The 16209-nt window shown below is 47.9% G+C and overlaps 1 protein-coding gene and 1 pseudogene across 1 annotated transcript; one reads left to right on the top strand and one right to left on the bottom strand.

The window, feature by feature from the left end:
• Positions 1-20: 20 nt before the first annotated feature.
• AICDA (activation induced cytidine deaminase) lies at positions 21-9978 on the bottom strand. Its single transcript, XM_076333868.1, has 6 exons — positions 9886-9978; positions 9330-9383; positions 1456-1632; positions 688-958; positions 379-494; positions 21-74 (listed from the first exon to the last, which is right to left on the bottom strand). Exons 1-6 carry the CDS (start codon positions 9976-9978, stop codon positions 21-23), a joined length of 765 nt encoding a protein of 254 aa, XP_076189983.1.
• Positions 9979-11697: 1719 nt separating this feature from the next.
• Positions 11698-12787, top strand: LOC143158135 (histone H1.01-like; annotated as a pseudogene).
• Positions 12788-16209: the final 3422 nt, after the last annotated feature.

Below are 16209 nucleotides of genomic sequence, written 5' to 3'. Positions count from 1 at the left end.
GATTGCTGATGACTTTCACTTCAAAGTCCCAGAGTTTTAAAGGCATCTCGTAAATCATCTACTTCGTACAGTGGCTGCAGGACAAAATATAAATGGTAGGTCAGTTGTCAAGTGAGCAGGAACCTATGAGGATGGGGAAGGAGGAAGAAATGGTAGGAGATGGGATGAGAGGTGGAAGAAGGGGAAGAGAATGAGGAGAGGAGATATGAAGGAAGTTGGGGTAGAGAGGCACGAGGGAGGTGGAAGGTGAAGACACAGGAATGAATGAAATGGCAGACGGCAGAGATGGGCAGCAAGAGCAGAGAGGAACTATAGCGAGGAAGAGAGGAAGAAGCTGAGGGGAAGAGCACTGGAAGGAGAAGGAGAATTGGCCCTCACCAGGAGGATCCGTCGAAGTTTCCTGGACAGATGGACAGAGTTTTCATGCAGCCCTTCCCAGGCTTTGAATGTCTTTTCCCTGTTCTCCACAAATGTGTTCCAGCAGTAGAAGTAATCTGTGCAAGGCACAGGGGAGTTACAGAGTGCTCAAGACTGCCCCAGAGAGGACACTGACCTCTCCTAGCATCACTAAATCATCACATCCTGCCATCATCTTCTCTGGCTCCTTGTCCTAGCTTCTCCCACCCTCCTGGGTCTCCCTAACCCCCCATAGCTTTCCATCATCTCTTTCTTGCCTGCACATCTCACCTTTGAAGGTCATGATGGCAATCTGTGCCCCTGCCCTGTGCAGGCGCCTCAGCCCCTCAGGCTCTGCTTTGCGGTCCTCGCAGAAGTAGAGGCGTGCTGTGAAGATGCGGAGGGTCAGGTTGGGGTAGGCACGCAGGAAGTCGGCCACGTGTCGGGCGCAGTCATAACAGGGGCTCCAGGAGGTGAACCAGGTGATACGGTAGCAGCGGCCTGGGTCCAGGTCCCAGGCTGAGATGTAGCGCAGGAAGAGCACCTCCACGTGACAGCCCATCTTCGTGAAAGAGGGAGAGGGGCAAGGTGTGAGGCGGGGGAGGGGAGCAGGGTGTAAGAGGGGTGAGGAGGGAGGTGTGAGCTGGATAGGGTGTGAGAGGAGGAGAAACAAGGTGGGGGGTATGTCCTAGGGTCAGCGCACAGAGGAAGAAGGCACAGCGGTACGTAAGTGGAAAAGCACAGGGGCGCACTGATGTGTAGGGACGTACAACAAGAGGAATGGGTGGGAGCTAAGTAGAAAAATAGGTAGACTGGTAAAGCAGCAGGGAGTATGGATGCCTTGCTGGTAACACACTTGGGGGTAGCATAAAGTACAGGTTTACCTGGAGGCTGCATCCCCCAGATATTATGTACCAGTGCAGTGTCCATGCTCATGGACACGTGTGCCGGTGCCTGCGTTGCTGTTACAACCCTCCTTTCCCTGCTGCCCCAGGCAAACTGGAGCTGCATGCACCTCAGCACAGATATAAGAACAGGATGCCAAGGTGTTCCCTATACCTTATTGCGCAGGTATCCAAAGTCCAGGGAGCACGATGTGGCACTGTCACGGCGCTTCACAACATAGCAGAGGTAGGTTTCACGCCGGCCCTTGGCCCAGCGCAGGTTCTTGAAGTTATAAAGGAAGAGTTTCCTCTTCATCAGGAGGCTGCAGGAGAAGACAAGGGAGAATTTACACTAGCCCCACCCTGGAGCCAGCAGCTGGCCATGTCTTTGTTGAGGGCTCAGCACCAAAAATATCCTCCTCATGTCCAGGCCTCTCAGTACAAGAAGAGCATCAGTAATTTGCATGCAATGTGTTAGGGAAAGGGTGCAGACGTGACTGTGGGGATGAAGCAGGTGACCTTGTGAGTGGAAACAGTAAGTGAATTAGTAGTGGTTAGTCAAACAGCAACTATGGCTGGGTAGAGTGCGAAAATATCTGCAAATATCCAAAAGATGGACACCAATGAGGGAGAAAGATGAAGGTGTCTGAGAAGACCTGGGAAGATAAGAGGGTCTGGAGTTCAGTCATCAAGAAATATTATTTCTGCTGTACAAAACCCTGAAAAGCCACTGTGGCAAAGGATTGATCAAATTAGAGCCTCTTTAGAGAAGACTGGACAGAGTTTCTTCCCAGCATTGCCCAGAAGAAGAGCATGGTTGAAAGCGCGCAGGGCTAGAGGCTCGGGTAAGGTGCCATACACTAGCTGACAGAATACGTAATGGGGTAGGCATGCTGACACCTCTCCAGACACAAGTACTATTCCCACATTAGACAAACATCGAGATTCATGGGGTCCTGCTCCCATGCCCAGGGATCCTGCTGGGGAGAGGCAGCAGGAGCACGGGGAGGGTAAGGTAGTCATGAGCCGTATCTAACAGCCTCACTGCCAAGTGGAGGTACATTGGCAGCTGAGAACAGCTGTGTTCATTGAGGTGAGATACTTACCTCCCCCACAGCAATGCAAAATAGAAGTGAATGGGTTAAAAATAATCGCGTCCTTTGTCATCTTTTCCCTCTGATAGGCTGATGTTCAGCAGGGAGATGGGGTCAGTTTAAGTGATACCGAGCTGGGTTTTCTGGGGGGTCTCCAGTGAGGTGTAGGAAAAGGGAATTTGGGTTTGTTAGGAATATAAATCTGATTAAAATCCAAGAGTCTAAGCAAGGAAAAGTTTCTTACACAAACACCCTTCATCTGTTTGCCAACATCACCATAAAGCCTGAGCACTGCAGGGCACTTAATCTCCAGCTAATAGCGGCATCCTCTCTCCTCCTCTGGGAGCTTCTCTCCATTGTGCACCCTCACACATGACCACTGCACCACAGGTGCTCATTCATATAGTCACGCACATCCTCTTGCTTTTTGTTACCTGGTGCATGTGCTTTGCTCTCCTGTAGCACTCCCTATTGCACCTCACACCGCATCTCTAGAGAGGCACATTCTTCCCTCAAGCACCCTTGCTACCCTGATTGTCCCACAGATAGGCAAGCCACCCGCGCACACATCCTCTTTCCTGCCATGTCGCCCTCAGACTGCAGTGCAAAAATACCTGTCCTGCTCACACAGAAAGAGCAAGCACACACATACTCAGTTATGCCACTTTTTATACAGACATGCTCCTAGAGAAGTAGATCACATGGGAGTTGTGGCATGTCTCCTGCTAGGAGAAAGTCCATAGAGAAGACAAGGCTCTGCAGAGTCCTGCACACACTCAGAGAGCAAAGCATCCCTACTAAGCATTTTATTCAGCCCAACAACAGCCTCAAACAGTTCTTGGAGGTCTGTCCTGTAAGCACTGCCCCAGTCCTGCTCTGCTGGGCTTGCAGGTTGTGTCTGGAGTAGAGCACAAACTGATCCCACTGCATTTCATCACCCCTTTCTCTGGCAGGTCACGTTGGGTGTGTGTTTCCCCTACCCACTTTTCTCTCTTGTATCGTGTGTTCTTCATCATCAGTTTTGATTTATTTCTCACACTTAGAGCTGCCCCGCTTCCTACCACCTTAGATTCACCCTGTATCCCTGCCTTTGAACAAACATGTATGAACATGTGTGTATATTCCCTAACACACTCATGTGTTGGTCCCCTCACAAAACTGTCAACCAGTAGTTCACCTCAGGCTTCTCCCTCTTGGATGTGTGTTATTGCAGGGATGTAGGGAAGACTCTCCTCTGTAACAGAGGTGCTGGAGAGGGAACACCCCTTCCATGTGTGACAGATCCTCAGGTTGTCCAGAGAGGATAGCCCACACAATCGCACGGGAAATGAGCAGGTATGATAGACCAGAGGGTTGCAAAGCTCTTACCTGGGATGTGCCACAACAGCAGAAAACAGAGCAGAGGAATTGTGAAAAATGCAATCACTTGTTGAAGAACCATATACGCCAGGTGAAAAACAATGACAATTATGTCGATGTTTCATCAAAGCCCACATGGAAAAATGCTTTTCAACACATCAAAAAGTTTAGGGAAAACAGGCTTTCTCTTTTCTCTTTCTTGTGAAGTTTTGGGCAAAACCATTTGCTTTCAAAATGTTCCTGATCCTTCTTCTAACTTTCCCTTTTCTCACTTCTTCCCATTTTTCTCTATTAAATGGTTTTTCCCCTGCAGAGCAGCATGCAGATGCAAATACGGGTGAAGAACAAGAAATGACCCCAAAACCCAGAAAAACAAAATTACGATCAGTTGGGTTATTTTTCAGTGTCAGAAAAAAGTGAAGACAATTTGGAATCACAGAAGCCATTTGTTCAACTAGAAATGTTCATTAACATCAGTTCCTGTTTTCCCTTCTCTCTGGAATTCACCGTCCCAGGGTTTTTTTGCTAGGGAGGATTTCAGAACGTCACTGGTACGAGAAGAAGAATAATGAATGAACAGATGTTGCGGGGAGCAACTGGGCAAATTTGCAGGTAGGTACAAAGTGCTGGATACATGTGCAACTCCTATAGCTATAGGATAGCTCAAGAGAAAGCGGCAAGGACACAGGAGCTGTGATTATACCCGGGCACTGAAAAAGTATACTGAACAGAGACCTTGTCCTCAAATAAAGATTCATGAAGCCAATCCTCAAATCAGAGTGAAGGCTCCTGAGTGCGTGAATGATATGCAATTGTGGAGAGTGATTAGCGATAATTAGCTCGCAGAGTAATTGCAGTGCAAGTAGAGGAATCCAATGCTGGAACAGTCTGTGCTTAAGAGCACAAGGGTGTGAGCAGCAGAAACAGAGTAAGACAGAAATCTGGTGCAAGAGAAAGAATAGGTGGATAAGAAGACAAGAGTGGGCAGGCATTGAGGTGCTTAAGTGGCAGATAGCATCTGAATGTTCATCTTTCTGTTATCTTTTTTTGTTTCTAGAAAAGAAAAAGAATGAAAAGGAACAGAGAATGGTCCCAAGAAAGAGAAATGACAGAAAGGGAAAAGAGTACAGGGTGGCAGACAGTCAAAGAGAAAGAATGACAGAGACACAGAGATGCAAGGCGCAAGAGCAGGACGGGGCGGGGAGTTAGATCACTGAGTCAGATGGGGAAAGCGAAAGGGATGGTGAGCACCAAAGGGAGAGCAGGTTAATTCTAAGAGAAAGACCCTCATTTCTTATATGAGCAAGAAACTGGAGGCACTCATCTTACCTGTCCATGACTGCCAGGGTCTCTCTCAGGTGATGGGATTGCAGGGAGGTTGTCTTGCAGGCTCCGTCTGTGCAGCCCTCTGACTTGATGTACAGAAATGTGGACTGCCCTGTGTGTCCCCTCCCCATTCACCCCTATCTACCCCCTGCCGGGTTTCATCGGGGTGTGGTTGAGGGAGGAGTTAGAAAGGTCTCTGGAGCTGCAGGAGCTGAAGAGCAAAGGGTTGAGATACGAAGGGGCATCAGTTCTGAAAGATGCTTGGCACCCATTGGTCGCCTCCCCCCGCTGCACTCCCCATTGGGCCCTCCCTGCCTGCAAAATTATTCTGAATTAATATCAATAACATAACGAAGCAGGAAGCATTGTCTAGTGGTTAGAGGGGGGCCTAGGAGCTTATGTACCACTAACGTGAATGTGGGCAAAACCACACTATCCCCCGGGCCCTGGGTCACGCAGCTGTGCAGTGAAGATGGTGACCCTGCCCTGCCCCACAGCGGAGGGAGCTCTGCGCAGCACCCCGCAGCCGCCCAGCTGGAAGGAGCTCAGGGAACACCAAATTGTTGGCAGGCTTCCCCCCCTCCTCCGTGTCCCCCTGAAAGGCCCAGCAGCTGCTTGGCAGCATGGGGCAGCACCGAAGCCGAAGAGGAGAGTGAGAGGGACCCAGCTCTGGAAAGAGCCTGGGGTTTGATGGGGAGCGTCTGGCCCCACTTCAGCGCCTGAACATGGCCATGGGTGCCTGAGCCGTGTCAACACGCCAGGAACGGTGGCGAACCTGCATTGCAAAGCTGTACGCAAAGGACCGGTGGGGAATGACTCAGGGCCTGATCCTGCTGTTCCAGGTGGCACCAGTGCTGCGATCTGCCAGCAGCAGGGTGGCTGCCAGGACCCTCCGTCCGATGGCTGTGCCCAGCAGGCGTGCGGTTGTACGCCGTCACGCCCGGGCTCACGCTCAGGATGCACACACTTCGCTCCGCCAACACCGCGTTCTGTCGCCTGGGCTCTGCTCCACCATGGCCCCGCAGCACCTGCCTGGGCACCCATCCCCTCCTCAGGGCTGAAGGACAGCCAAGGGATGGGGCAGTGGCTTCATCCGGGCAGGGTGCTGAGGAAGCAGCCGGGGGATATTCTGCTCCATTTCTGCCTCAAGCTGGGCACGGTCAGTGCTACGGCTGAGAAACAGGGCTTTTGTTTACCTCACGCTAGGGTAGTTCTTCGTTTTTTCTCTGCTTCATTTACTTTCCTTATGAATTTTACTGGCTTTCAGCATGCTAGGACTGTGTGAAACCAGTATATGCAAAAACATGAAAAGGAGAGATGACTTGCCAGAACAGAGCAGATGACTCCCTAGCCCAGCACTTTGACCGTACTTGTCTTTGAGAGCGGCTGGCATGGCACACTTCAGGAAAAGGAGAAGCACTTCTGGAAGGTCCAGGGCTGGGCTGTCCTACTCCTTGGGGAAATGTCTGGGCAGGGCACATGCTCAATGAATCCACGTTTTGGCAGCTGCATTGGTCCTAAGAGTTGTGGCAATTATCCTCTTTGAGGATCTGGCTGCTAGTGTTTGACCAAAGCTAGAAGAGCCTGCAATCCTTGCGAATCCCTGTCCTACTTAATGGCGTCAAAGAGGACACTCCTGCTAATGAAACAGCTGTCCCCTTTCAGCCTTTGCCCTAGCAGCACCTTGTGACAAATCTCCTAGGTCAGACCAAGAGTCATTTTGTCCCCCTTTCATACTAGTTTTTTTCTTTTCATAATGCAAGGAGGATGTTTGTTACACAGGACATTAAAAAAAGAAAAGAAAAAAAAAGCAACACACCCTGGGAAATCTGCTTCTTAGAGATCACAACTGTTTGTGTTTCATCAGATAAATTAAGGTAGCTTCAGCTTTATTCTTGTTCTGGCTCCTAAATTTCATAGCCAAAAGCTTGCAGAAAATTTTACATAATATTTTCTGCTCTGAAAGGAGTCAAGAAATATCTTTATGGCCAGCCTGGTCTTCCCCATAAATTAAATTTGTGCATAATGATTTTCTCAAAGGTTTAACATGTCAAGTCTCATAAAATGTTTAACTAGATCCTTTCTCTGGTCCTGCCTGTAAGTGGAATTCATTCTTCCATGTTTAAAAGATCAGCTCTTTTCCTTAAATGTTGAGAGTCTCTTTGCTGTCCACAGAGATAAAAAAGAAAGAATGAACGAATGAACAGATGAACTGTATTTATGTCACTCTTTGGCAGGGCTCTCAAGTCTAAATACTGATGTAGGCTTTCTAATGCCCTTCGTTTAGACCAGTAACTTCCCTCACACTGGAGGTGCGAGTGCACAAAGTCAGTGGCAGCGGTTCTCTGCCTCTAGCTCTAATCCCCAGAGCAGAAACCTGTTGGTGTGGATGTGTTTTTAGTGTCTCATAGCAAGCCTAGGGCAACATTTCGAGAGGGACCCTCAGCTCCTATGCAGTTCTGCCTAAAGCAGGAGCTGCAGTCTCTTGCCAAGGCAAGATCTTGCTCATTAGCAGATGTCATCACTGCCCTGGTTAAGAAAAAATAGTTTGGAAAACCATCGAAAGGTTGATGATCCCTGATCCAGCTGCTAGTCCAGCTTCCTCCCTGGCTGTAAATTGCCACATCTTTAACATATGGTGGGACTCTTTTGGCTGGGAGCTAATACCTGAGGAGGGGTGCTGACCACTCCAGTTCTCCTTCCTTTCTGCTCAATGCAAACTTATTTGGAGAGAGGACTGGGGGTGGGAGAGAAAATCAATTTTACTGAAAATGACTCCATCTCTGTTTCTGACCAAAGCCCAGGTCAGTTAAAGGCTAGTGGGGAAGGCTAGAAAGGGTCCCTGTGCTGGTGTGTTTGGAGTGTTATCTAGCAAGAGACACTGCTCCAGCTTATCAGGATCACAGAAGGATGTCCTAGCACCCCTTCAGGTTTCTTGTGCTCGGGGCTCTATTCCCTGTCTTGAAGTGAGAACATCAGAGAAATAACAGCAGGCTGAAGAGCAGTGGTCAGGTGTAAGGGGGGAGGAGGAATATCACCATTACTGTTACTAAAGATTCAGAAAGCACACTGCTAAGAAATCAGAGAGCAAAAATGCGGTGAATAATTAAAAGTAATTACCTAGCCCCAAAGCAGAGGAGAGGTTGCTTGTTTAGTCAACAGGAAGTCATGTGTTGGTGTGTACCGATATAAATACATATTTATTTTTTCCATTCACCCTTTGTCAGAAATCGCATTTTGAAACAAGCGCCAACATCACCAGTTGGTTGGTTCTTACGCTGAACACAAGAAACGCAGACACCTGCTTCCCCTTGCCTCAAGCGAAAACCTCAAGCAGAAAAACTTTCTCTGCTCAACAAGTGCTGATGCACCATGGACACTGACTTGCACAGAGACCTCGAGCAGGGGAAAGGTAGAGTTCCTTGCAGTTAGACACAGGCAAATAAATGAGCTGATGTGCTTATTTATTATAAGCACATATAATGTAATATGCTTATTCCATATAAGCATATATTAAGCATAAGCATATATTAAAGTGCTTATTTATTATATGCACATTACATTATATTCTGTGTTCATTCCACAGAGATTCATCACCCTATTTTGAATGACAGACCCAACACATGCACTTGCTGAGGCACCTCTGCCAGGCAGACCACTCTCATTACTCCAGTCCTGGGTGTGAAAAAAATCCACACTAGATGTAGAGGCAGCTTGCTGTCTAGGACATGGGGCAAAGGGCCTTTCCCTAGAGCTTCCAACTCATTTTGTGACACAGCTGTGGATGCCATGCCTAGGGAGAAGGTTTCAGCAGTTGCATGACAAAGCACCGCCTTTCGTGGTGCGGAATATGCAGCACCATGGAGATACAGGAAAGCTATGAGGACGTGTATGAGGTCTGTCTGGGGTGGACATCACCAGGAGGAGGAGGTGTGGTGGGGGGGATGCAAACACAAATCTAAAGCACTGTGGGGTGATTGTCACTGAGGCTGCACCTATGTTAGACAAGAGCCGGGGTCCCAGGTCATGAGGGGGAAGTGGGAAGGAGAGGAGGCAGGAGGAGCTCAGGATGTGTGGGAGTGCCACTGGCAGGGTGGGTTTATGAAACCTGGACCCCTGTGCTGTGCACTGCTGCATGCTGCAGGATTGTAGATGATGCCACTGATGCAGAATAGAGGGCATCTGGTTGCTGGGTGTGCACCAAGATTATACGTTATTATGCGTTTTACTAGTAATTTGGCTTTCCAGGCTTGCACTGCAAAACCTTTACCTGGAGACTTGACTCGTGGTTTATTTCTGTTCCACTGTTGAGCTTCTTTTGCTGCTGGGGGATGAGGCAAATTAGGCTGAAACTATTGAATTGAGTACACGTTTTTCAACCACAGTCCTGTGAGTGCCTCTCATTCCTGCCCTGCAGCTCTCTGCTAGCCCCGCCTGGGGCTCCTTGTAGGAACTAATGACCCTTAATCCTGCCTCTGTACCCCCACAATTTTTTCTCTCCCCGCCCATATTAGTTCCCCCCACCATGTCTCTAGGCAGCAGCAGTTCCATCCCTGGCTACCAGTGACTGACGCCTGCTGGGATCACCAGCAAGAAGGGAGGAAAGGGGTTGGGTTGGGTTGAATGGCTTCCCCATCATGAATGCAGGTAAGAAATGTGACCAAAGTCCAAGTACTTGCACTGAATGTCCTCAGGTGTCTTCTCTAGCTTGAGGCTGTGACATGGTTGGCATCTTATCTCATTTACACTAAGAAAAACACAGAATCTGCGATCAAAGCAGAATGCGCCTTCCCCATGCTGAGAGCTGGGGGTGGGGAAGTACCCACCAGAGCTGCTTGCACCTTGCTGCTTCCCATAGCAGTGCACGCAGCTCCAGCCTCCAGTGTGCCCTGCCCATCTGACTTGGCTTCTGACTCCATGCTGCGCAGACCTGGAGAACACCTTTTTGCACAGGGAGCTGCAGGCTGCGTTCCAGTGTTACTCCATTCTCCTACAGCTCAGCCCCCTGGTCTGGGCACCCCAGACCCTGCTCCCAATCACATCTTCCCCCTACTTAATGGAAGTCATTGGCTCCCTATCTCTGCAATCATCTGCTAGTCATGGGGAGAAACTCAGTTTTGCACCGCAGTTTTTCACAATGAGACTCACCTTCTAGCTGTGGTTACGGTTTCACAGACCAAAGTTGCCTGTTACTAGCTCCTGTTTGTGCAGTTGCTGCAGCTCATGCTACTCAGTGCAAGAAGAGCTTGCACCTCGGGCCTGGGTGGTAAATCCTGATCTTAATTTCCCTGTTGTCTTTGGAGAAGTCCTTTGCTGGAGGTGCTGGGACAGAAGTGCTTGGATGCTCACTAGAGAGCAGCATGTTGCATGTTCCTCGGCTTGCAGTCATGTGTTGAGTTCCCTGCAGTTGTACAAGCTTTGCTTGGCTGGAGGTCCTCATGAGCAGTGTTCTTGCATCTTACAAAGTTTTCTTATCAACAAAGCAAGCATTTTCAGAAGATTCAAGATAGCCTTGCTACTTCTTGTCTTCTTCCCCCCAGAGTGCAGAGCTGCTCCTATGCTCTCATCACTGGCCACATCCAGAAGGTTTGTGGGATGCCACCACTAACCTCTACTCCCTAATGCCAAAGTATCAGATAGTGGAATTAGGGCCTGCCCCTGACATCCTGATCCTCTTCCAGGGGGCCCAGTGCTCTTGGCAATGGGGGTGGAATGGGAGACCCATCCTGAGGCCAATGAAGAGAGGGAGAAGGGGGTGAAAAGTGATTCTCATTGCATGATGAGGATCTCCTCCTTTGTTGTGATATCTCTGCTGTCTTCCTTCCTTGCTACTGCACTGCCATGCCTGGCTGTGCTGACTGTTAGCATCAGTTATTTCTTTAGCCATGACCACATGGGAGGCTCCCAAGTTTCTGCTGTAAGCAGTGAGGTCAGAGTTGTGACACGCTTGAGCTAGCTGCCCAGGCAGGGGAGGGTATCCAAGAATCTGAGAGCTTCCCAGCTAATTTCATAGAGTTTAAAAATACCCTTTCATGTTCTAGCCAAAAGCATGGGTTCCGCTTGGATGAAAAGGCTGGTAGAAGCTCCTAGAAGGCGGAGGAGAGAAAGAAGAGGAAGAATCTGAAGGGGAAACAAAGACCCTGGGAAACTACTGATTATGAATTATTATTATTATCGGAAATTTTAATTCACTGGTGCCCATTGGTTTTAGGCAATGCTTGTAGCATTGCTTCTGCTTCCCACTCAGATGTGGCCCCAAAACAACTATATCTTACTAAAATATATAGCTCTTGCATTCACATACACAACCAGTTAATTTCCCTTTGCCCAGCCTGTACTCAACGAGGGGACGCCATGTCCACTCATCTCTTTAATCATTTCTGTGCAGGTACAGGTAGGGTAGGGCACAGGAGCATTTACTTTAAGGTGGCTAGCTTAGTCCCATCCCGATTTGGAAAACTGGTGACAAGACCAAAAAAGCTCACAGATTGGAGAGGCAAAAATCTACCCTGAAGCAGTGCCCCTGGGGACTCTCAGGGAACAGAAATGGCAAAGGGGCTTGCAGAGACTATGAAGAGTTCAGATGCCTTTCCTAAACTATACCAAAGGGAAACTACAAAGATACCAGCTGATGGACAATGGAGCCAAGAGAAATGGTATAGTGATGGTGCTGGGCTCAAGCAGAGCTGATGAGAAAATTACTTTTGACCACGGTGTGGAGAGTGTCGGGAGCGACTATATCAACACTGCACCAAAAGAAACTCTTTTGAACCCTTCCTTCACAGCAAGGACTCGGCTGGAGGCTAAGTCTAGGCTGTGGAAGAAAACAGGTTTTATTTGTTAATCCTTAATAATGGCCAATGCAGCTTGCTCCAGCTGATCTGTGCTATTTGGGTGCCAGACAAGAGACATAGTGAGGTGTAAGCATTTTCTAGTGGGTGTGTTTTCTAATTCTATCTGACTTTGGTGCTACAAGGGAACAGAGCGGTAAGGCCCACGGGAATGCCTTCAGCATGGAAAGGCTTTGTAGGTACAAGGCACCCAATACAAGAGGTGGCATGCTGACACGTGCATCAGTGTGAAACCAAAAGGTTTTTCACCACCACACTGTGGTCAAGATGTCACATTGGTAGGCTGTGCTGGCTATCACGTTTGAAGCAACTGCTGCTGCTGCACATGCCACTGCTGCTCCAGCCTCTAAGGCATTGGCTAAGAAGCCAGAGAACGTGGCAGAAGGCTCCAAATCCTGCAAGCCCCCAGTCTCCAGGAGGGCTGATTATGAGGGCGATGACTGTCTCCAAGAAGCACAGAAGAACTTTCTCTCACCACTCTGAAAGGGAACCGAAGTCTATGCAGTACAGAAGGACAACAGCTGCACCAGGCTGGGGCTCAGGAGCCTGGACAAGGGCAGCACAAGAGGACTTGGTACTTCTAGCTCCTTTAAATTCAACAACAAGCCAAGAGGAAGGTGCCAAGAAGGCAGCAAAAGCCAAGAACCACCTGACCATTGACTGGCACTGCCAAGAAGCCCAGATTAGCTGTGGCTGTGAAGGAAGTCCCAAGGAAAGCCAAGAAACTGGCAGCCATCACGGCCAAGAAAGCAATCAAGAGCTTAGAGAATATGAAAGCCAACAGACCAAAAAAGGCAAAGATCCAGCTAAGGGCAAAATAGTGAAACCCAAGGCTACCAAACCCAAGGCAGAGAAATTGAAAGTGGCCTCAGGCTGAGAAGGTAGCACACAAGAAGTAGATGCTGTATGAGCACAGACAAAGTGTCCTGCTTCAGGGGCACAGGGTGTAAAGCCTTTAATTGAACCATTGATTTTCATCATGTTTTGCATTTTTTAACACAGTTTCCCCAAAGGAAGATAATTAAATGTAATAATTAGAAGTCCTTGTTTTGCAATAAAACTCAGGCTTTGTATGAATTGTTTCTTCTTGCTATTTTTTTCAATTGTCTGCAGCAGTATTGTAAGGGAGTTGGACACAGAGTCCTCTCAGAGGTGCACAGCAAAAAGAACAGAGGCAACAGGTGAAAGCTGCAACAAAGGAATTTCTAATCTGACATCAGGAAAATATTCTCCATCTTCAGTGTGGTGCAGCACTGGAACAGGTTGTGGATTCTCCATCCTTGCCACCTTCTCAAAATTCAGCTGGACAAGGCCCTGAGCAATCTGATTAGCTTTGAGGTTAGCTCTGCTTGCTAACTTTCAACTTAATTTTGTCTATGATCTTAACTAGGAAGGTTACTATCTCAATAAGGACATTTATTTAAAAAAATGCACAGCTTCATGTACATTTATTCTTATATTTAAGCAGGAGACTTCTCACGTTATGTATTATTTAGACACATTGAATTCCATATGTTTGTTTATTACATCTTTTTGTTAATGTCTAATTTGTGACAAGCTGTATTTGTATGGAAATTGCAATCTTAGTAAAATGCCCAAAACGGCATTCTGGAAAAGAATTTATTCATTAAATGAAGCTTTGCTCTGCTGATGACTTTCACTAATTCAGTTTTTTTATATACTTCAACACAGTAGGAGCAAGTACATGCAGCTTGCATTTTAACTGATATAATTTATATTATTGAAAACATTTTTATTTGAAAAAATAATTTACATTAATAGCAAAAGTAGACAATCAAATTCATTCATGATGTTTCACACACTTTTTTTATAGGTTTTTTTTTAACGGACTAAAATCCAGCTCTCTGTTTTGTGGGAGTTTATTCCAACTTGCTACAAAACAAGGGCTAAGGATGGCAGGGAACAGAGAGAAACAAAGCAGTATGTTGAAGATCAGAGAGCAGGAGGCGAAGAGGAGATCCAGAAATGGGATTCAGATTTCCTGTGCCCCAGTCAAGGGGCTGTTCATGACTGGACAAATGTACACCGTCAAACAACGTCAGACCATGTGGTGCCAGGAGTAAATGTTATGGGATCATGTACCTTTAAAATCTTCTTTTTTAAAAAAAAAAAACCCACAACTTTTTTTTTAATTTTAAACTAAAATCCCTTTTGGTTTCAACCCAGCTATTCTTTATGCAATAGAGGTGCTCTTTTTGGATGGGTTGCAAGCACCGCTCCCCTCTGTGAAGGACAAGCCCACACCCCAGCCAGCAGTATGCTCTTGAGGGATCCCTCCAAGCTGAGAGGCCTGATGACAACACATTTTGTTCATGCTCCGGGTTCTTGTGGACAAGGTCCGGGCAACATGGAGCTTCCAGGTGACATGGCAGCTGCTTCCAACAGCCTGCCCCTGCTTTCCCGCAGCACTCCCCTTCCTCCTTGCCTTGTTTCTGCAACCAGGGGCTGCCACCTCAAGACAGGTGGTTGCTGTTCCCACTGTGCACAAGTTGACCTGAGGTGCCATTCTCCCCTCCCTGCTTGTACTGGCATGTCTTTCCCTTCAGGAAATCCTGAGCTTGGCAGCTGAGGGAGCCACAGCGCGTGAGAACCGGAGGGCAAGAGAAAAGGAGAGCTGGCATGGGCCAAGCACTGCCCCCAGCCCCACTTGACAATGCCCTGTGTCACCTCATCGAGCACCCTTCCTGCCGCCCCACTTCAGCCCCGCTGTCCTCCTCACTGTGTTTCTTGCCCCAAGATGAACATATGAACAGAGAAGAAAGAGAAGAGATGAGGAAAATAGAGGCAGAGAACAAAGGGGAGAAGGAGAGATGGGAAGATGGAACAACCCCTGCTTTCGAGGTGCAGCAGAAAGACCTCGGTGTGGCCAGCTTCCCCTGCGGGGAACTCCAGCTCCATATGCCTGGCAAAGCGAGGTACCGCTTCAAACCGGGGACCAGGCATCAGAGCACTGGCCTTGAAAGAGCAACCTTCAAACTGACAACACTGATCGGTACTCAGGAGCCGTGACAGCAAAATGAGCAAGAATAACCACTGTGTGGGAAGTGACTGCAGGCCATCTAACTCCCGCTCCAGGTCAGAAGACATTATGAAAATCAGCCACAAACTCTAGATCGTGCTTCTAAAATAGGACTCTGGCAGCTTGCTTTGTGGCTAGTCCAACCTCATGAGAAAGACTTAGCTGGAGCTATATTTAAAACCATTTCCCCAGCTTACAAGAGAAGGCAACGTCCAGAGACCAGCAACACAGCACCATGACAATTCAGGTTGGAATGCAGGGGAGATAAATCCCTGTATGGGATAAGTGCTAATGAAGATGGGGAAGCCTGTCTGCGGACTCCGGTACTGTAAGGAAAGGGAAGAATAAACTGAATTACAAAAAGTTGATGGCATATGTTGTACTCCGCTCACACAGCCGGTGGAACATGCCGATGGAGGGATGCTGCAAAGGCCAAGAGCTCATGAGTCAGAGCAAGGTCGGACCTGATGGGAGCAACAACTACAGTCACCCAGGCTGAGGCTGTTTTCATTGTAACAGTCCGAGATAGGGACAATGCAGCGTTAGCCAGGAAGGAGCATTGATTCTAGGGGATAGTGTTGTGCAATAACTTGCATTGTGTGGTTTAGTCCTGAAGAATTATGGGACACTGTCAGAGGCAGTTTAATGGGTGATTTGGGCCACAGCCACTTTTGTTCTAGAAATACCATCTAAATGCAGACTTTACTGCTTGCACATGAAGACACTGGCTAGAGTCCCCCAAGCTCTGAGTGCTCCATCTTTTCGACCAAAATATGATGTACAGTCAGTGCCTGATGAATCTATGCAAAAGTCAGAAATGCAATGAAAGAGAAATTTTCCTAATCCTTTTGACCTAGATGCGTAATTTTTAATGTAGTCTTTCAGTTATTCCCATTACTGAGTTAAATGGCTCTAGCGAACAAATTCTTTGCTTATGAGATGATTTATCACAGCTCTTATTTCAGCCATCTTACCATTTTACTTGGAGATGGTAATTCTCCACCAGCAAGTCATGGCACATGCACAGTGGAAAGATGTGTTCTCAGCACAAATCTCATGGGCTGGGAGGAGTTATCCCTGTGCTCAGCAGCTATCAACTGTCAGGAAAATCTAGCACAGCAATCCATGGAAAAAAAATGCTGAAGATAATTTTCTGTATCCCTAGAATAAATAACGACCTCCCAGGAAGACCTGTGACTCACGAGTGAAGGGAGGGTGGCAGTGGAGGACTGAGCTAGCAGGGAGTAAAGAGGTCCAAA

Source organism: Aptenodytes patagonicus, chromosome 1 (genome assembly GCF_965638725.1).
Source record: "Aptenodytes patagonicus chromosome 1, bAptPat1.pri.cur, whole genome shotgun sequence".
NCBI lineage: Eukaryota > Metazoa > Chordata > Aves > Sphenisciformes > Spheniscidae > Aptenodytes > Aptenodytes patagonicus.
This window is presented reverse-complemented; position numbering and strand designations above follow the sequence as displayed.

Bases quoted from the DNA above. Each gene is read 5' to 3' on its own strand.
- AICDA (XM_076333868.1), bottom strand. From the start codon at position 9,978: ATGGAGTCAGAAGCCAAGTCAGATGGGCAGGGCACACTGGAGGCTGGA. The intron at 959-1,455 runs GTATAGGGAACA...TCTTTCACGAAG, and splicing joins TTGGATACCTGCGCAATAAG to ATGGGCTGTCACGTGGAGGT. The intron at 495-687 runs GTGAGATGTGCA...TGCCTTGCACAG, and splicing joins TGCCATCATGACCTTCAAAG to ATTACTTCTACTGCTGGAAC.